This window comes from Salmo salar, chromosome 07 (assembly GCF_965601325.2).
Source record: "Salmo salar chromosome 07, fSalSal1, whole genome shotgun sequence".
In the NCBI taxonomy this organism is placed as follows: Eukaryota; Metazoa; Chordata; class Actinopteri; order Salmoniformes; family Salmonidae; genus Salmo; species Salmo salar.
In genome coordinates, this window is record NC_138297.1 from 62,267,501 (window position 1) to 62,289,909 (window position 22,409).

At 43.5% G+C, this 22,409-nt stretch overlaps 1 protein-coding gene across 1 annotated transcript in view; it reads left to right on the forward strand.

Moving 5' to 3' along the window:
• Positions 1–2,684, forward strand: part of LOC106576598 (plexin-B2) — a 200,696-nt gene extending 198,012 nt beyond the window's left edge. The window contains exons 36-38 of the mRNA XM_045722352.2: positions 83–158; positions 262–336; positions 556–2,684. Coding sequence (XP_045578308.2) covers positions 83–158; positions 262–336; positions 556–660 — 256 coding nt within the window. The 3' untranslated portion in view covers positions 661–2,684. The remainder of the gene's footprint in view (positions 1–82; positions 159–261; positions 337–555) is intronic.
• Positions 2,685–22,409: the final 19,725 nt, after the last annotated feature.

A 22,409-nucleotide genomic window follows, 5' to 3' on the forward strand; every position in this document is an offset into this window, starting at 1 on the left:
TCAGAAACAACACAGGGGATAGGTTGTAGGACCTGGCAGCCAATCAGACATCTCATCTCTCTATCATTCTGTCTCTCCTCAGTTACTACAAGGGAATCAAGCAGATGGTCCCAGTCAGTGATCAGGACATGAACACACACCTGGCTGAGGTGTCCAGGGTACGTACCAAGTGACCTCACATCTGCTTGTGTGTGGGCAGTCTTCTATTGCATCATCAGAATACAACAATAAGGTTGATCCTTCCTTCTTTGTGCTCTCCAGGAACACACAGACACGCTGAATACCCAGGCAGCCTTGCACCAGCTCTACCAGTATGCCAGCAAATACTATGACGGGGTAAAAACCTTAGGATTCACTTCCTTGTTTGGTGGTTTGAAGGCCCTATCCACTTGGTTAAGAACCTTAGGACTCACTTCCTTGTCTGGTGGTTTGAATGCCCTATCCTCTTGGTTGACTTCCTCTGCAAATTAATGTCACTTGCTGTTGCAGGAAAATCTGTTTACCACTGTCTCTTCTGTGTCCTCTCTCATTTTTCCCCTCCCTCCCTCCCTCCAGATCATCCAGTCTTTAGATGAGGACCCAGCCGCCCAGAGTAAACAGCTGACCCTGCGGCTGCAGCAGATAGCCGCCGCCCTCGAGAACAAAGTCACCGACCTTTAACCTCTGGCCCCCAGAGAGAGGGGGGAGGAGCTATGGGACCACTCTGTAGACCAAGATGAGGGGGACCAGAGACTGAGGCAGACTTCAGACTATTACAGCATCAACCATGAAGCGTTACACATATCTCTTCCCCTTAGAGACATGAGAAACTGTGGGAAACTATTGCGTTTTGGGGAAAATACTTGTGAAGGAGCAGAGCTACTGGGCCAAAGTGGGACTGGATGATCCCTAATCTCTCTGTCTCCCTCTCTCTCTCTGACTCTATGGATCCTATAGACTGAATGAGCAAGGGCCTACAGTATAGTCCCTGAGTGAGCTAGCAGACTGTAAACCCAGCCTACAGTATAATCCCTGAGTGAGCTAGCAGACTGTAAACCCAGCCTACAGTATAGTCCCTGAGTGAGCTAGCAGACTGTAAACCCAGCCTACAGTATAGTCCCTGAGTGAGCTAGCAGACTGTAAACCCAGCCTACAGTATAGTCCCTGAGTGAGCTAGCAGACTGTAAACCCAGCCTACAGTATAGTCCCTGAGTGAGCTAGCAGACTGTAAACCCAGCCTACAGTATAGTCCCTGAGTGAGCTAGCAGACTGTAAACCCAGCCTACAGTATAGTCCCTGAGTGAGCTAGCAGACTGTAAACCCAGCCTACAGTATAGTCCCTGAGTGAGCTAGCAGACTGTAAACCCAGCCTACAGTATAGTCCCTGAGTGAGCTAGCAGACTGTAAACCCAGCCTACAGTATAGTCCCTGAGTGAGCTAGCAGACTGTAAACCCAGCCTACAGAGGATATACGGTACACCACCACTGACCAACCATAGCAACTATACCTGTCAGTCTCATGATATACAACCTGGTGTTGATGACTTACAGCTTGTACAGATAATCAGATGTTTAATGTGCTCCAGAGTAGACCAGAGTTAGGAGAGTAGTGTTGTATGTAAATATATTTTTATGGCACAGGCTTTATGCAAAAGACGCTTTACATACCAAGATGAAATTATTTTTTAAAAGGATGGATGGGCACAACTAAGTTTGTTAATTTGTGTTTTTAAAAAGTTTCTAGAAGCGAAGAAGCAGGGTGTTCCATGATGTCATATCCTGTGTTTAAATCGATTGGTTGCTTACTGTGTAATCTGCATTGCCATTGGCTAGTTATGACTGGTTAATCATGTTGTTGTTCTAAAAATGGCCGAACTTTGTTTTTGTCATGATTTTGTATTTGTCGTTGATATATTTTGGATGTGGGTTCTCAGTGTAGTGCATTATGAAGGGGAATAGGGTGCAGCAGCCTTGAACCACTTCACATGTAGTCAAACAGTAGTCAAACAAACCAAACAGACTAAAAGATGAAGCACATTCATACTGTACCATTGACATCAACGTCTCACTGAAACTAACTGGTGGACCAAGTTAGAGCTGTCACCTGTTAGGCTTTGGCTTGACTAAGTGCCAATACACAGTAGAGCTGAAGTTGAACATCTTCTCATTTTTATACAAGAAATAAACCATTTGCCTTCATTTTTCCATCGTGAGTCCAGAAATAGTACATATGTGGATAGATGAATCAGGGTTCTGTTAATCTGAAATGTAACCACTTTAGCTCAATGCTAATAGTATAGAATCTTTGCTGGTATGTGTTATGCCATAATTGTTTTTCTGTATAATTTTTTTAAACCGTTAATTTCAAAATGGCTCTTATTGTCATTGTAGACCATTGCCTGTGTGTGAAACATGAGACTAGATATTGAAAAGAGAAATGCTAAAATGATCATTACATATGTATATAATTGAATGGTACTTTTGTAAATCATTGAGCTGTGAACCACCATGACTTGTGGAGCTGGTCTACAGGACAGGTACTGCCTTCTCTGTCAATTCTTCTGAAACCGTTTCAATGGATTTCAAACATCATCCTTAAATCATTTGCCAAATAGTTTTCACGTCGTCATCAGCTCGTTTGTTTTATCTGCTATGCAACTGCTTCATCATTTTGAATCACTCCTCAAATATATTTTAATACTAAACCAATGTGTTGATGTGTTGTCATCCTGAAGCTATAGGGGGTAGATGAATAGAATTTATATATGGTACATGATGTGTTGTCATCCTGAAGCTATAGGGGGTAGATGAATATAATTTATATATGGTACATGATGTGTTGTCATCCTGAAGCTATAGGGGGGTAGATGAATATAATTTATATATGGTACATGGTGTGTTGTCATCCTGAAGCTATAGGGGGTAGATGAATAGAATGTATATATGGTACATGATGTGTTGTCATCCTGAAGCTATAGGGGGGTAGATGAATATAATTTATATATGGTACATGATGTGTTGTCATCCTGAAGCTATAGGGGGGTAGATGAATATAATTTATATATGGTACATGATGTGATGTCATCCTGAAGCTATAGGGGGGTAGATGAATAGAATTTATATATGGTACATGATGTGTTGTCATCCTGAAGCTATAGGGGGGTAGATGAATAGAATGTATATATGGTACATGATGTGTTGTCATCCTGAAGCTATAGGGGGGTAGATGAATAGAATGTATATATGGTACATGATGTGTTGTCATCCTGAAGCTATAGGGGGGTAGATGAATAGAATGTATATATGGTACATGATGTGTTGTCATCCTGAAGCTATAGGGGGGTAGATGAATATAATTTATATATGGTACATGATGTGTTGTCATCCTGAAGCTATAGGGGGTAGATTAATATAATTTATATATGGTACATGATGTGTTGTCATCCTGAAGCTATAGGGGGTAGATTAATATAATTTATATATGGTACATGATGTGATGCTGCATATATCCTCACATATTGACCTGGTGATGTATTTAAGGCTGCATCCCAAATGGCACCCTATTCCTTATATAGTCCACTACATTTGACCAGGGTCAGCGGGGCCCCCAAAAAAGTGCACTATAAAGGCAATAGTGGTATTTGGGGCGCTACCTAAGTGTCTGAGTTCATCTGAGCATTGTTAGGTTGCTCCTTACTGCGTTCACCACTCATAGGGTCAAATGGGGACACTTGTGCAACTCTCTGATAAATATGAATGCGTCTTTTGAATTGAAATTCGAGTCTTTCCTCAACTACAGGATTAGTCTCAGTTCATCTGAGGATGCTGGGTTCTCCTTGCTTGCCAGCTATATGGGTGAATGAGGACCAATCTTAATATGGGATATGACTTAGCACCTAACTCAGACACTTGGATGAATGAGGACCAATCCTAATATGGGATATGACTTAGCACCTAACTCAGACACTTGGATGAATGAGGACCAATCTTAATATGGGATATGACTTAGCACCTAACTCAGACACTTGGATAAATGAGGACCAATCCTAATATGGGATATGACTTAGCACCTAACTCAGACACTTGGATGAATGAGGACCAATCTTAATATGGGATATGACTTAGCACCTAACTCAGACACTTGGATGAATGAGGACCAATCTTAATATGGGATATGACTTAGCACCTAACTCAGACACTTGGATGAATGAGGACCAATCTTAATATGGGATATGACTTAGCACCTAACTCAGACACTTGGATGAATGAGGACCAATCTTAATATGGGATATGACTTAGCACCTAACTCAGACACTTGCACAACTCTGTCATGAATATTAACAGGAATTGAGAGGGAATTGTGAGACTTTCCTCAGGTTGTGATTAGTCTCAGAACCCCTCGGTTACCATAGCAGGTGGCTATGACTGAGAATACGTCTCAAACGGCACCCTATTCCCTATAGGGCCCTGGTAAAAAAAAAAGTAGTGCCCTATATAGGGAATAGTGTGCCTAGGGGGTAGATGGCATCAGCAGACTGTCTGGTGTTGCTATGGCTGCCAGTCACATACCCAGTCTCTGCCCACTCTAGAGGACCCACACCAGCCAGACAGACGGACACAGCAGGGGAACTCCTTTGATCTGTAATTACAACCAGACTGCACAAGTCATCACGGACTGACTCATTTATGCATTCTCTTTTTCATTTTCTTTGTCACTTTCTCTCTTGTTCTCCATGGTTCTTTCTCACTCTTCTCTTATGTATGTCCCTCTCGTTCTCTCTCCTCTCTCGTTCCCTCTTCTCGTTTTCTCTCGCTCTTCTGCTGACAGTCTATTGCAAAGCTTTTTATTGCCTTTGTTTATCCAGGAAGTGCCATAATGAATAGAGAATTTGTGGTAATAATAAAAAGGTAGTGATGATGGGAGGAGAAAAGGGAAGATATGCTTATTTGATTTATTATCAGAGAATTAGGGTGTCCCTCAAATGGTACCCTGTTCCCTACATTTGTCAAAATGGTCAAAAGTAGGGAACAATGTAAGGAATAAGGTGTCATTTGGGAGACAACCTAATAGTAAAACCATGACCCTGTCAGCACTGTAATGGGTAAAACCATGACCCTGTCAGCACTGTAATGGGTAAAACCATGACCCTGTCAGCACTGTAATGGGTAAAACCATGACCCTGTCAGCACTGTAATGGGTAAAACCATGACCCTGTCAGCACTGTAATGGGTAAAACCATGACCCTGTCAACACTGTAATGGGTAAAACCATGACACGGTCAACACTGTAATGGGTAAAACCATGACACGGTCAACACTGTAATGGGTGAAACCATGACCCGGTCAACACTGTAATGGGTAAAACCATGACACGGTCAACACTGTAATGGGTAAAACCATGACACGGTCAACACTGTAATGGGTGAAACCATGACCCGGTCAACACTGTAATGGGTAAAACCATGACCCTGTCAACACTGTAATGGGTAAAACCATGACCCTGTCAGCACTGTAATGGGTAAAACCATGACACGGTCAACACTGTAATTGGTAAAACCATGACCCTGTCAGCACTGTAATGGGTAAAACCATGACACGGTCAACACTGTAATGGGTAAAACCATGACCCGGTCAGCACTGTAATGGGTAAAACCATGACCCTGTCAACACTGTAATGGGTAAAACCATGACACGGTCAGCACTGTAATGGGTAAAACCATGACCCTGTCAGCACTGTAATGGGTAAAACCATGACCCTGTCAACACTGTAATGGGTAAAACCATGACCCGGTCAGCACTGTAATGGGTAAAGCCATGACCCTGTCAGCACTGTAATGGGTAAAACCATGACCCTGTCAACACTGTAATGGGTAAAACCATGACACGGTCAACACTGTAATGGGTGAAACCATGACCCGGTCAACACTGTAATGGGTGAAACCATGACCCGGTCAACACTGTAATGGGTAAAACCATGACCCGGTCAGCACTGTAATGGGTAAAACCATGACCCTGTCAGCACTGTAATGGGTAAAACCATGACCCTGTCAGCACTGTAATGGGTAAAACCATGACCCTGTCAGCACTGTAATGGGTAAAACCATGACCCTGTCAGCACTGTAATGGGTAAAACCATGACCCTGTCAGCACTGTAATGGGTAAAACCATGACCCGGTCAACACTGTAATGGGTAAAACCATGACACGGTCAGCACTGTAATGGGTAAAACCATGACCCTGTCAGCACTGTAATGGATAAAACCATGACCCAGTCAGCACTGTAATGGGTAAAACCTTTATACGGTCAACACTGTAATGGGTAAAACCATGACACGGTCAACACTGTAATGGGTAAAACCATGACCCTGTCAGCACTGTAATGGGTAAAACCATGACACAGTCAACACCAATGGGTAAAACCATGACACGGTCAGCACTGTAATGGGTAAAACCATGACACGGTCAGCACTGTAATGGGTAAAACCATGACACAGTCAGCACTGTAATGGGTAAAACCATGACCCTGTCAGCACTGTAATGGGTAAAACCATGACACAGTCAACACCAATGGGTAAAACCATGACACGGTCAGCACTGTAATGGGTAAAACCATGACACGGTCAGCACTGTAATGGGTAAAACCATGACACAGTCAGCACTGTAATGGGTAAAACCATGACACGGTCAACACTGTAATGGGTAAAACCATGACACGGTCAACACTGTAATGGGTAAAACCATGACACTGTCAACACTGTAATGGGTAAAATTATGACACTGTCAACACTGTAATGGGTAAAACCATGACCCTGTCAACACTGTAATGGGTAAAACCATGACACGGTCAACATTAATGGGTAAAACCATGACCCTGTCAACCCTGTAATAGGTAAAACCATGACCCTGTCAGCACTGTAATGGGTAAAACCATGACCCTGTCAGCACTGTAATGGGTAAAACCATGACCCTGTCAACACTGTAATGGGTAAAACCATGACACGGTCAGCACTGTAATGGGTAAAACCATGACCCTGTCAGCACTGTAATGGGTAAAACCATGACCCTGTCAACACTGTAATGGGTAAAACCATGACACGGTCAACATTAATGGGTAAAACATGACACGGTCAACACTGTAATGGGTAAAACCATGACACGGTCAACACTGTAATGTGTAAAACCATGACACGGTCAACACTGTAATGGGTAAAACCATGACCCTGTCAACACTGTAATGGGTAAAACCATGACCCTGTCAGCACTGTAATGGGTAAAACCATGACACAGTCAAGACTGTAATGGGTAAAACCATGACACAGTCAGCACTGTAATGGGTAAAACCATGACACGGTCAACACTGTAATGGGTAAAACCATGACACGGTCAACACTGTAATTGGTAAGTGATGTGTGTGTTGACTGACTGAACACAGCGCACCAGTGTTTTCCTCCCTACACCCTAACAGTGTGTTTTGGACTACAGATGAAAGCTTTGTTGGGCTGCTGATGGGTTGTAGCAACAACTGTTTAATAAATTCCAATGAGGACAAACCCAATACTCTGCACTTCTTAATGGTTCAGAAAGGAGAGGTTGGTGGAGTGCTTTATGAAGCCACCCACACTCAACATGAGTGTTTTGTAGTCAGAGAATGTTGATCCAGACTCATTTTATTCAAGAAATCAGCTAGTCGGTGTGTGTGTGTGTGTGTGTGTGTGTGTGTGTGTGTGTGTGTGCGTGTGTGTCTGTGTGCGTGCGTGCGTGCGTGTGTGCGTCCTTCTGTGTGTAGTTCCGAGCAATGTTTGTCACCATGCTGCTGAGCAGGTCTGTGTGAACTCTTCTGACTGAGACAGATCTGATTCCTCCTCTGTCTGTTAAGCCTGTTGGTGTCCTGACTGTGGCCTGGACTGGGTTGGCATGAAGAGTGGTGAGATGTCCGACTGCCCACGTTAGTGAATCTGCTGGCTGTGTGGAAACTAGACTTCTAACCAAATGCCCCTGCCCTGCCCAGCCCTGCCCAGCCCTGCCCTGCCTTGTATGCCTAGCAGAGGAGAAGTGGACAACACATTTAGAGAATGCCAGCCAGATACCCCAGCCCCTTCCAGGTCTGGTCTGGGGCTTCTCTCCTCTGCAATCTCAGCCATGACTGACTGAAATCTGGCCAACACTGGTCCAACAGCCAGGCCAGATGTTCTGTTCCTCTTAATCTGTTAAACCCCCAACACCACATACAGAACCCTTTGCTATACAATCCAGTCTGTTCAACACCACATACAGAACCCTTTGGTATACAATAGTCTGTTGAGAGGACGTTGTCCTGAATGTATTCCAGTCTGTTCTGTATATTTGAGTGTAAACACTGATATTCTGTTGAGAGAACCTCCTAACAGTTTGGGCAAGAGCTCTGTAAAGACATCCTCGTTAGCCCAGAGCTAACGGCTCTGCTAAAATAAAATAAAAAAGGATGAAAGCGTTTGGGTTCTTGTCTCGTTAACAAGCCCCAAGTAGCAGAGGGTGTATCGAAGCCCACACACACACTGCATCAATGTTACTGTACAGTATATTAGAGTACACTATAGTAGGTTTCCCAAACTCTGTCCTGCCAGAGAGGTGTGGACACTGATCTGATGGGAGACAGCCAGAGAGAGGGGGTGGACACTGATCTGATGGGAGATAGCCAGAGAGAGGGGGTGGACACTGATCTGATGGGAGATAGCCAGAGAGAGGGGGTGGACACTGATCTGATGGGAGATAGCCAGAGAGGGGGGGTGGACACTGATCTGATGGGAGATAGCCAGAGAGAGGGGGTGGACACTGATCTGATGGGAGATAGCCAGAGAGAGGGGGTGGACACTGATCTGATGGAGATTGAGCATAATCACTGTCATTCTCCTGCTAACTGATTTATTTCACTGCCATACCACACTAGTATACCACTTAGAATGAAGTAATGTATTGGTCATTCATTCTAGGTGCTATCCCAGTGTGGATATTGGAACATAGTACTTGTCTCCTAAATGGGAGCCGTATGGAAGTCCTATGTGACCCTGAGTAATCGCTGTTGGGAGGTTATATTTGAATTTCCCTCGTCAGCCTACTGATTATAACACCTCAAAAGAGGGAGGGCAGCATCTCTGAAGTAGTTAAGTAATCAGACCAACCCACATAAGAAATTCTTTAGTGTCTGCAGATGTGGCTTGGCTTCATCATAACAGCAGCACTGTGTGTGTGGACACCTAGAGTCACGTGGACAGGACAAGTAATAAGACTGATAAGTAGTTAATCAAATGGCTACCCACTGCTGCTTATTATCTATCCTGTTACCTGGTACTCCCTGTATATAGCCCTGTTATTACCTGGTACTCCCTGTATATAGCCCTGTTATTACCTGGTACTCCCTATATATAGCCCTGTTATTACCTGGTACTCCCTGTATATAGCCATGTTATTACCTGGTACTCCCTGTATATAGCCATGTTATTACCTGGTACTCCCTGTATATAGCCATGTTATTACCTGGTACTCCCTGTATATAGCCATGTTATTACCTGGTACTGCCTATATATATTGCCATGTTATTACCTGGTACTCCCTGCATATAGCCATGTTATTACCTGGTACTCCCTATATATATAGCCATGTTATTACCTGGTACTCCCTGTATATAGCCATGTTATTACCTGGTACTCCCTGTATATAGCCATGTTATTACCTGGTACTCCCTATATATATAGCCATGTTATTACCTGGTACTCCCTGCATATAGCCATGTTATTACCTGGTACTCCCTATATATATAGCCATGTTATTACCTGGTACTCCCTATATATATATATATATATATATATAGCCATGTTATTACCTGGTACTCTCTATATATATATCTCCATGTTATTACCTGGTACTTCCTATATATATATATATATATATAGCCATGTTATTACCTGGTACTCCCTGTATATAGCCATGTTATTACCTGGTACTCCCTATATATATATATCTCCATGTTATTACCTGGTACTTCCTATATATATATATATATATATATATAGCCATGTTATTACCTGGTACTCCCTGTATATAGCCATGTTATTACCTGGTACTCCCTATATATATATATATATATATATATATACTGCTCAAAAAAATAAAGGGAACACTTAAACAACACAATGTAACTCCAAGTCAATCACACTTCTGTGAAATCAAACTGTCCACTTAGGAAGCAACACTGATTGACAAGAAATTTCACATGCTGTTGTGCAAAAGGAATAGACAACAGGTGGAAATTATAGGCAATTAGCAAGACACCCCCAATAAAGGAGTGGTTCTGCAGGTGGGGACCACAGACCACTTCTCAGTTCCTATGCTTCCTGGCTGATGTTTTGGTCACTTTTGAAAGCTGGCGGTACTTTCACTCTAGTGGTAGCATGAGACGGAGTCTACAACCCACAAAAGTTGCTCAGGTAGTGCAGCTCATCCAGGATGGCACATCAATGCGAGCTGTGGCAAGAAAGTTTGCTGTGTCTGTCAGCGTAGTGTCCAGAGCATGGAGGCGCTACCAGGAGACAGGCCAGTACATCAGGAGACGTGGAGGAGACCGTAGGAGGGCAACAACCCAGCAGCAGGACCGCTACCTCCGCCTTTGTGCAAGGAGGAGCAGGAGAAGCACTGCCAGAGCCCTGCAAAATGACCTCCAGCAGGCCACAAATGTGCATGTGTGTGCTCAAACGGTCAGAAACAGACTCCATGAGGGTGGTATGAGGGCCCGACGTCCACAGGTGGGGGTTGTGCTTACAGCCCAACACCGTGCAGGACGTTTGTCATTTGCCAGAGAACACCAAGATTGGCAAATTCGCCACTGGCGCCCTGTGCTCTTCACAGATGAAAGCAGGTTCACTCTGAGCATGTGACAGACGTGACAGAGTCTGGAGACGCCGTGGAGAACGTTCTGCTGCCTGCAACATCCTCCAGCATGACCGGTTTGGCGGTGGGTCAGTCATGGTGTGGGGTGGCATTTCTCTGGGGGGCCGCACAGCCCTCCATGTGCTCGCCAGAGGTAGCCTGACTGCCATTAGGTACCGAGATGAGATCCTCAAACCCCTTGTGAGACCATATGCTGGTGCGGTTTCCCTGGGTTCCTCCTAATGCAAGACAATGCTAGACCTCATGTGGCTGGAGTGTGTCAGCAGTTCCTGCAAGAGGAAGGCATTGATGCTATGGACTGGCCCGCCCGTTCCCCAGACCTGAATCCAATTGAGCACATCTGGGACATCATGTCTCGCTCCATCCACCAATACCACGTTGCACCACAGACTGTCCAGGAGTTGGCGGATGCTTTAGTCCAGGTCTGGGAGGAGATCCCTCAGGAGACCATCCGCCAACTCATCAGGAGCATGCCCAGGCGTTGTAGGGAGGTCATACAGGCACGTGGAGGCCACACACACTACTGAGCCTCATTTTGACTTGTTTTAAGGACATTACATCAAAGTTGGATCAGCCTGTAGTGTGGTTTTCCACTTTAATTTTGAGTGTGACTCCAAATCCAGACCTCCATGGGTTGATAAATTGGATTTCCATTGATTATTTTTGTGTGATTTTGTTGTCAGCACATTCAACTATGTAAAGAAAAAAGTATTTAATAAGATTTTTTTCTTTCATTCAGATCTAGGATGTGTTGTTTAAGTGTTCCCTTTATTTTTTTGAGCAGTGTATATATAGCCATGTTATTACCTGGTACTCCCTGCATATAGCCATGTTATTACCTGGTACTCCCTGCATATAGCCATGTTATTACCTGGTACTCCCTGTATATAGCCATGTTATTACCTGGTACTCCCTATATATATAGCCATGTTATTACCTGGTACTCCCTGCATATAGCCATGTTATTACCTGGTACTCCCTATATAATATATATAGCCATGTTATTACCTGGTACTCCCTATATATATAGCCATGTTATTACCTGGTACTCCCTGTATATAGCCATGTTATTACCTGGTACTCCCTATATATATATTTATATAGCCATGTTATTACCTGGTACTCCCTGTATATAACCATGTTATTACCTGGGTCTCCCTGTATGTATAGCCATGTTATTACCTGGTATTCCCTATATATTATAGCCATGTTATTACCTGGTACTCCCTGTATATAGCCATGTTATTACCTGGTACTCCCTATATATATAGCCATTTTATTACCTGGTACTCCCTGCATATAGCCATGTTATTACCTGGTACTCCCTATATATATATATAGCCATGTTATTACCTGGTACTCCCTATATATAGCCATGTTATTACCTGGTACTCCCTGCATATAGCCATGTTATTACCTGGTACTCCCTGTATATAGCCATGTTATTACCTGGTACTCCCTGTATATAGCCATGTTATTACCTGGTACTCCCTATATATATAACCATGGTATTACCTGGTACTCCCTATATATATAGCCATGTTATTACCTGGTACTCCCTATATATATAGCCATGTTATTACCTGGTACTCCTTATAGCCCTGTTATTACCTGGTACTCCCTGTATATAACCCTGTTATTACCTGGTACTCCCTGTATATAATTTTTTTACATTTTAAATTGAACCTTTTATTTAACCAGGCAAGTCAGTTAAGAACAAATTGTTATTTACAATGACGGCCTATCGGGGAACAGTGGGTTAACTGCCTTGTTCAGGGACAGAATGACAGATTTTTACCTTGTCAGCTCGGGGATTCCAGCTCTAACCACTAGGCTACCTGCCGCCCCCTATATAGCCATGTTAGTACCTGGTACTCCCTGTGTATAGGCATGCTATTACCTGGTATTCCCTGTATATAACCATGCTATAACCTGGTACTCTCTGTATATAACCGTGCTATTACCTGGTACTCCCTGCATATAGCCATGTTATCACCTGGTACTCCCTGTATATAGGCATGTTATTACCTGGTACTCCCTGCATATAACCATGTTATTACCTGGTACTCCCTATATATATATATATATATAGCCATGTTATTACCTGGTACTCCCTGTATATAGGCATGCTATTACCTAGTACTCCCTGCATATAACCATGTTATTACCTGGTACTCCCTGTATATAGGCATGCTATTACCTGGTACTCCCTGCATATAACCCTGTTATTACCTGGTATTCCCTGTATACATGCATGCTATTACCTGGTGCTCCCTGTATATAGGCATGTAATTACCTGGTACTCCCTGTATATAGGCATGTTATTACCTGGTACTCCCTGCATATAGCCATGTTATTACCTGGTACTCCCTGCATATAGCCATGTTATTACCTGGTACTCCCTGTATATAGCCATGTTATTACCTGGTACTCCCTGTATATAGCCATGTTATTACCTGGTACTCCCTGCATATAGCCATGTTATTACCTGGTACTCCCTGCATATAGCCATGTTATTACCTGGTACTCTCTCTCTCTATATATATATAGCCATGTTATTACCTGGTACTCTCTCTATATATATAGCCATGTTATTACCTGGTACTCCCTGTATATAGCCATGTTATTACCTGGTACTCCCTGTATATAGCCATGTTATTACCTGGTACTCTCTCTATATATATAGCCATGTTATTACCTGGTACTCCCTGTATATAGCCATGTTACTACCTGGTACTCCCTGTATATAGCCATGTTATTACCTGGTACTCCCTGCATATAGCCATGTTATTACTGTGTATCTTTTCCTTGTGTTGCTATTTCTATTATTATTTTAATCTATTTAACTGCATTGTTGAAAAGGTCTCGTTAATAAGTATTTCACTGTTAGTTACCTGTTTTTTATGAGACGTGACAAATGAAATGTGATTTGATTTTAGCTGAGGGGTTTATGTCAGGTGGTCAGGAGGACATAGAGGTGATGGTGTGTGGGTCTCTCTCAGTAGGGCTGGTGTAGATGTAGTTGCTTTACAATGCTGCCCTCACATGGTCAAAAGTAGAATAACAACTCCACCAACAATCACTGCCATGGACATACATACTCCAAGACCATTTTACATGAGCAAATGAAAGGGTTTTCTTCCCAGGCTCTGGGATATGAGGTAACAACAAGGCCTGGCCTATGTTAAGTCTTTTAAATGATTCAAATTCAAGAAAACGATTGTGTTGAATTGTCTTTGGGAAATAAAGAGAGACCTGGTTTTAAAAAGGTAGTGGTAATATTTCATTAAGTACAGAAATGTGTAGGCAGCTGAACATACAATTTTCTGAACTGTAATGTTTACATGAATTCACACAATACTGTGAAATATATGTAGATACCCTTGTTAGAAAGAATAGTATATTTCCTTTGATGGAGTGATGCTGTATGTAAAAACGTACCCCACTCTCCCCTACAGTTAGTGCATTCATCTTAAAGGGGCAATCTGCGGTAGCTAAATACATTTTTGACATGGCTCTGTCTATGAATTTGAGAGGGGTTACATTTCTCTAGCCCTATGCCTCAGCTTTTTAGCAAAACAGTGGCAGGGAGTTCACTTTGTTATTGTTTCAACTGCTGATTGGTGCTTTAAGGTAGCTAGGTGAGACAATACAACTGTGATATGTGGTTAAGTACAACTGCGGGGGGACGACGCGTTTTTTTTTTAAGATACTCTTCAAAGAGGTAGGGTTTCAGAAGATGGGCAGGGACTCCGCTGTCCTGACGTAAGGGGAACCTTGTTCCACCATTGGTGTGCCAGGACAGAGAAGAGCTTTGACTGGGCTGTCTGGGAGTTAAACCCCTGTAGGGTAGGGAGGGCCAGTAGACCAGAGATGGCAGAATGGAGTGCTCGGGTTGGGATGTAGGGTTTGAGTATAGCCTGTAGGTAGAGAAAGGCAGTTTACCAGGGTCTTAAAGTGGATGCGAGCTTTGACTGGAAGCAGTCCCAACCAGGGGCGTCATACACCTTAAAAATCTGACAGGGCATAAAGTACATGAGGATGGCTGGGGGGTGGTCCATATGGGGGCTAGGCCCCCTGTTGTAAATTGGATAATTTATTATTTTTCAAACATATGAAACTCAAACACTTTTTCCTGCAATCTAGAGCCATAATCATTATGCTTAATTCTATGTAAAAATATATATATATTTTTCGACATATCTAAGCATACGTCTTGAGCTGTCTGTATCCTCCTGACTGGTGGTTCTTTTTTAAAGAAACTAAATATGCTTCTCTGCATATCTGCTAAAATCTGGGTAAAAGATTGAAAGGTTTGTAAGTCTCATTCAGCAAATGTTGTTATTGTTTGCTTTTCTAATGTCTGCCAACCTTGCCAGCAGGCATGCCAGCTAAGATAGTTAGACAAGCTAGCTACTCTAACTTGATTAATAGCCTGAAATGGCTTCTTGGTATCTAGTTATGAGGTTGGGAGATTGGGAACCTGTCTGAGCTAGCTAAAGCTAACTTCATAACATTGCTAAATGGCTAATAGTACTACAGAGAAACAAATATAAAAAATAAAAAAACATTTGAACAGGACCAATGTGAGGGGGGACATGCCCCCTATGGGTATGAAGCCTTTGGTCCAAACTCCAACTCAACCCCTTGCCTCTAACCAAGGGATATTCAAATCTTCCCCTATGAGCTCCAGACTACTGCTGGTTTGCACTTCTACCTCATAATTAATTGCACCCACCAGGTTTCCCAGATTTAAATCAGTCCCTGATTAGAGGGGAAGAATGAAAAAAAGCAGTGGAACTGGCTTTCAGGTCCAGATTAGAATTTGAGGAATTGGGAATTGGGCGTATGTGTCTGTCGCTGTCCCTGCTTGGAGTATGCTACACAATTTTACTGCAAAGAATGACTCATTCCTCCAAGTGTTTCCGGTCGAGCTAAGGCAAGGACACACAAGTCATAATCACTGTTCTGCTGCTAGTCTTGGTCTTTGTGGAAAATAACAGTGTTATTGTCTGAAAGTATGGAGTTCCGGTCCGTTAAATATATATTCCATTAATGAACTGAGGCAAATAGCTCCAATTGGTGCCATCATGGTTGTTCCAGTGCCAGTGGGACGTCTTCACCCTGGTCAGATTAAGTACTAAAGCCTCGATGACAGGGTACTGTGAAAGCACATACACAGGATGTTTCTGAGTCACAGCCATTACTGGTTAGAATGGATAACATGAACAACCAAACAGCCGTGACTGCATGACTACCATGTGCTCCTGAAATAGACTAATGATAGACAACCGGAGTGAAAATACAGCACACCACTTGGCTGTATATTCAGAATCTAGTTATGCAGAATCTAGTCACGCATGACGTTTTCTGAAGATCCGTCTTTCTGATTTCTTAGAAATGAACTTTTTTCTTTGAATCTTCTGGAAGACTCTTAATTGAAGGCAATACAGCAGTTGTGTGTGTGTGTGTGTGTGTGTGTGTGTGTGTGTGTGTGTGTGTGTGAGTGCGCGCTCGTGCTCGTGCTTGACATGTTTTCTCCAATTATGTCCGGCCTTCATTTTAAACTTTCGATCTGAGCCGTGGATGGCTCAGGGACCATCCACGGCTGCATCCAGTAGCTAATGCCCTGGTAACCCAGTAACCTTCCCTCAACCCTCCTTCAACTTTCCCGCAACCTTCCCCTGACACAGTCAGCAGCACGTGCTTTCGTAAACAGTGAACTGTGTCAGAAAGGTATGCTCAGGGAGGGCTGGAGACATAGATACCCAAACATTTAAAGCACATTATGTTTAAGATTAGTCCCTGTGCTCAAGAACACTAAGGTAACCTGCCTAAATGACTACCGGCCCGTAGCACTCACGTCTGTAGCCATGAAGTGCTTTGAAAGGCTGGTCATGGCTCACATCAACACCATTATCCCAGAAACCATAGACCCACTCAAATTTGCATACCGCCCCAACAGATCCACAGATGATGCAATCTTTTCTTCTAAAACATTTTTTAATGGGTTTTTTATTTTTTTGGTATCCAGTTGGTAGTTACAGTCTTGTCTCATCGCTGCAACTCCCGTACGGACTCGGGAGAGGTGAAGGTCGAGAGCCGTGCGTCCTCCGAAACACGACCCTGCCAAGCCGCACTGCTTCTTGACACAATGCCCGCTTAACCCGGAAGCCAGCCGCACCAATGTGTCGGAGGAAACACCGTACACCTGGTGAACGTGTCAGCGTGCACTGCGCCCGGCCAGCCACAGGAGTCGCTAGTGCACGATGGGACAAGGACATCTCTGCCAGCCAAACCCTCCCCTAACCCCGGACGCACACTGGGCCAATTGTGCGCCGCCCCATGGGTCTCCCGGTCGCGGCCAGCTGCGACAGAGCCTGGACTCCAACCCAGAATCTCTAGTGGCACAGCTAGCACTGCGATGTAGTGCCTTAGACCACTGCACCACTCGGGAGGCCGCTGATGATGCAATCTCTATTGCACTCCGCCCTGCCCTTTCACACCCGGACAAAAGGAACACCTATGTGAGAATGCTATTCGTTGACTACAGCTCAGCGTTCAACACCATAGTGCCCTCAGTAAGCTAAGGACCCTGAGATTGAACACCCCCCTCTGCAAGTGGATCCTGGACTTCCTGACGGGCCGCCCCCAGGTGGTAAGGGTAGGTAACAACACATCCGCCACGCTGATCCTCAACACGGGAGCCCCTCAGGGGTGCGTGCTCAGTCCCCTCCTGTACTCCCTGTTCACTCATGACTGCACGGCAGGCACGACTCCAACACCATCATTAAGTTTGCCAATGACAGTGGTAGGCCTGATCACCGACAACGATGAGACCGCTTATAGGGAGGAGGTCAGAGACCTGGCCGTGTGGTGTAAGGACAACCTCTCCCTCAACGTGATCAAGACAAAGGAGATGATTGTGGACTACAGGAAAAGGAGGACAGAGTCCGCCCCCATTCTCATGGACAGGGCTGTAGTGGAACAGGTTGAGAGCTTCAAGTTCCTTGGTGTCCACATCACCAACAAACTAACATGGTCCAAGCACATCAAGACCGTCGTGAAGAGGGCGCGACAAAACCTATTCCCACTCAGGACACTGAAAAGATTTAGCATGGGTCCTCAGATCCTCAAAAGGTTTTACAGCTGCACCATCGAGAGCATCCTGACGGGTTGCATCACTGCCTGGTATGGCAACTGCTCGGCCTCCGACCGCAAGGCACTACAGAGGGTAGTGCATACGGCCCAGTACATCATGGGGCCAAGCTTCCTGCCATCCAGCCGGTGTCAGAGGAAGGACGTAAAAATTGTCAAAGACTCCAGCCACCCTAGTCATAGACTGTTCTCTCTGCTACCACACGGCAAGCAGGACCGGAGCGCCAAGTTAAGGTCCAAGAGGCTTCTAAACAGCTTCTACCCCCAAGCCATAAGACTCCAGAACATCTAATCAAATGTCTACCCAGACTATTTGCATTGCCCTCTCCCCCCCTCTTTTACACTGCTGCTACTCTCTGATATTATCTATGCATAGTCACTTTAATAATTCTACCCACATGTACATATTACCTTGACTAACCGGTGCCCCTGCATATTGACTCTGTACCGGTACAGGGGCGGAAATCCCGGGGGGGACGGTGGGGACACGACCCCCCCATCCTTGGAAAAATATGATTTGTCCCCCCCAATATATCACTGAAACATAACTATGTAATTTAAATAATATTAATAATACGCAATGAAAGCAATTGTGCTGATTATAGACACTTAATAGCATGTTTTTAAGTTTCAAAAGATTGCGACCCCCCCACCCTTTGCCTCACAATGTTTTGATCCACTGCCAGTTCCTTAGTTGGCAAGGTAACAGAGGGGTCGTATCTACTGTCTGAAAGGCACTCAATGAACATAACTGAAGTGAGGTTAATCCAGTCAATCGCGCACACACACTAGCTGAATATGCAGAGCTAGCGCGCAAATATTAACTATTAAGCTAGCTAGTACCTATTCCATTTATGTGGCCTCGTCAAAGATGGAATCTTTGCTATCGTCAATTTATTCCAAGATCAGCATGCAGATGATGTAAGTTAGTGCTTCAAAGTCCCTGCGATAAGGTTAGCGATAAACTGAAGTCCAAACTGAACAGAACTACACTCTATTCTACCATTGTCTTAAATATATTTAATGGTCTCGTTGCAAAAGCTAAATTGTCGCAAGGGAACTTTTATTTATTTATTTTATTTCACCTTTATTTAACCCGGGTAGTAAAGATTATAGCAAACACCACTGAAACGGAATTGGTGCTCGCTAGCTTTGCAAATTCAGCTATTGTTGGAAGCCAGCCAATATGAAACAAACTATTAAAATTACAAAAGGTTGCAGCATATGTTGTGTAAATGGTGAACTCATACAGCTGTCAACTCTTGTCATTTTAATCCGTTTCACATTTGCTAGCTACCTTTTAGATCGAAGCCCAAATAGAATGATAAAAGATAAGATGATAGAAGCCCATCTCCTACTGTAAATAACCTACACACTGTGTGTGTGTGTAGCCAGCCAGCCAGGTAGAAAAATGGCAGAAAAATAAAAGACGGACATCAGAGTATTTTTCAGTACACCAAAACGCAAAGTAAGAACCCTAGTAGCCTAATATCTCAAAGACTAGTTGATAAAATTTTCATAAGAAATAAATGAAATTCTAATGGAAATGTTTCACAATGATGTCATTAGGCAGAGCAGGCAACAGATGGCACACAGACAGCAGAGTTGGGGACAGATATGCAGGGACAGACTGGCAGAGACAGGGAGTCTCAGGTAAGTTTGTTGAGTCTTTGTTTGGCAACATTATGAAAGGTTCTCCATTTTTTTGACTTGTAAAATAGGAACATAATTGGAAAATGCCATGGATACCCCCACTCTCAACTTAAACTGGTGACTGAACTAAGATTTGTTAAAGGCCATGGTATTGCTGTTGTGATTAGTTTTGGGTACCGGTAGTTAGGAGTACGGCAAACACCTTATTTCTTTGGTTCCTCAATATACATTTACCATATTACAATGTAGGCTATGTGTTACAGCACTACTTTTGGTGTCCCGCTCAGGAATTGCTCTTGAGAAAATGTAATGTAATTGTCCCCTCCAAAGTTGATATCAGATTTTCGCCCCTGTACCGGTACCCCTGTATATAGTCTCGCTATTGTTATTTTACTGCTGCTCTTTAATTATCTGTTACTTTTATTTCTTTTTTTGTGGTATTTAAAACTGCATTGTTTGTAAAGGACTTGTAAGTAAGCATTTCACTGTAAGGTCTACACCTGTTGTATTCAGTGCATATGACAAATTTGATTTGATTTGAGATTATATTGATGATATAACACGGTTCAGTAAGATTATATTGGTGATGTAGCACAGTTCAGTAAGATTATATTGGTGATGTAGCACAGTTCAGGAAGATTATATTGATGATGTAGCACAGTTCAGTAAGATTATATTGATGATGTAGCACAGTTCAGGAAGATTATATTGATGATGTAGCACGATTCAGGAAAATTATATTGATGATGTAGCACGATTCAGGAAGATTATATTGATGATGTAGCACGATTCAGGAAAATTATATTGATGATGTAGCACGATTCAGGAAAATTATATTGATGATGTAGCATGGTTCAGTAAGATTATATTGACGACGTAGCATGGTTCAGTAAGATTATATTGACGATGTAGCACGGTTCAGTCAGATTATATGGCCATCAGACCTGTACAGATGGGGATGTAGTCCTTTGAAGAGAGTTATTCTGCAACGGAGCTTTTGTTGTGTTGAGCTTTTTGGTTGAAATAGATTAAGTTGCTTCAACGGGCTGGTTGTCTCAAGACGGAAGTAGAGAACAAGGAAACACGCACACACACACACACACACACACACACACACACACACACACACACACACACACACACACACAGCTCTCTCATTGGCTGAGCCCCCTCCCTGACATGCCCACTCCTTGTTACCTGGGCAACCCCACCAGGGGAGGAATATACCCTCTCCCCTCTTCTCCATCGCCACCTCTCTCTCTCTCTCACACACACACACACACACACACACACACACACACACACACACACACACACACACACACACACACACACACACACACACACACACACACACACACACACACAAACAGTGTTACAACAGTGACCCTCTCTCTTCCTCCCTCTCTCGCTCTCTCCTCCTCCCCTCTCTTTAAGTTTCCTCCACAATCCTTGACTTAACATGCTGCTTCAGTCTCACAGTGGAGACACTCAGAGAGCACCACAGAGAGGGACAGCAGCAGCAAACCACATACAGCACTACTACTATCCCCCTCTCCACCTCTTCTCTCCACTACTACTATCCCCCTCTCCACCTCTTCTCTCCACTACTACTGTCCCCCTTTCCACCTCTTCTCCACCTCTTCTCTCTCTCTGTGTCTCCCTTGTTTACATTGTCAGGTCAGTGTGGATGTGAGATGGGTTGTGGATATTCCTCAACGACCAGCGCGGCTGGAGGAGGTGAGTGTGCCATCGACCTAGCGCTGCTAAAGGGTGGTGAACGTGTATGTGTGTGTACAGTGTGTGTGTGTGTGTGTGTGTGTGTGTGTGTATATGTGTATGTGAACAGTCTGTGTTCTAGTGTGGGTGTATTTGTGTGTGTGTGTATACTGTATGTGTATATTTGCATGTGTATTTGTGTATGTGTGTATACTTTACATGAGTTATTTATGTTGATGTATTTGTCTTTCTGAGGGCATAAGAAATTATATTTAGTTTTTCTGCCAAACTCTCATTCTAGCCTCTCATACTGAGCTAACTGTTACAGCAACAATGAATGAGTGGGCTTTACAATAGATAGTTATGGAAACAGGGCTTTACATTAGAAAGTTATGGAAACAGGGCTTTACAATAGATAGTTATGGAAACAGGGCTTTACATTAGAAAGTTATGGAAACAGGGCTTTACAATAGATAGTTATGGAAACAGGGCTTTACAATAGATAGTTATGGAAACAGGGCTTTACAATAGATAGTTATGGAAACAGGGCTTTACAATAGATAGTTATGGAAACAGGGCTTTACAATAGATAGTTATGGAAACAGGGCTTTACAATAGAGAGTTGTGGAAACAGGGCTTTACAATAGAGAGTTGTGGAAAGAGGGCTTTACAATAGAGAGTTGTGGAAACAGGGCTTTACAATAGAGAGTTGTGGAAACAGGAATTTATAATTATGGAGAGTTATGGAGTTTTTTTATGAATAGACATGTAGGCTACAGAAGTACCTTCTGTGTACAGTATGTGGGCAATGATTTCTGTTTGTGTGTGTGTGTGTGTGTGTGCGCTCGCTCGCTCGCTCATTCAAGTGCAACAGTGTGTGTGCCTGCTTGCCTGGCGTGTGTGAGTGTGTGTGTGTTGATCTGAATCTAAACTAGTTGAATCAGACACACTGTCAGTTTGAATCAAAGCAGCAGTCTT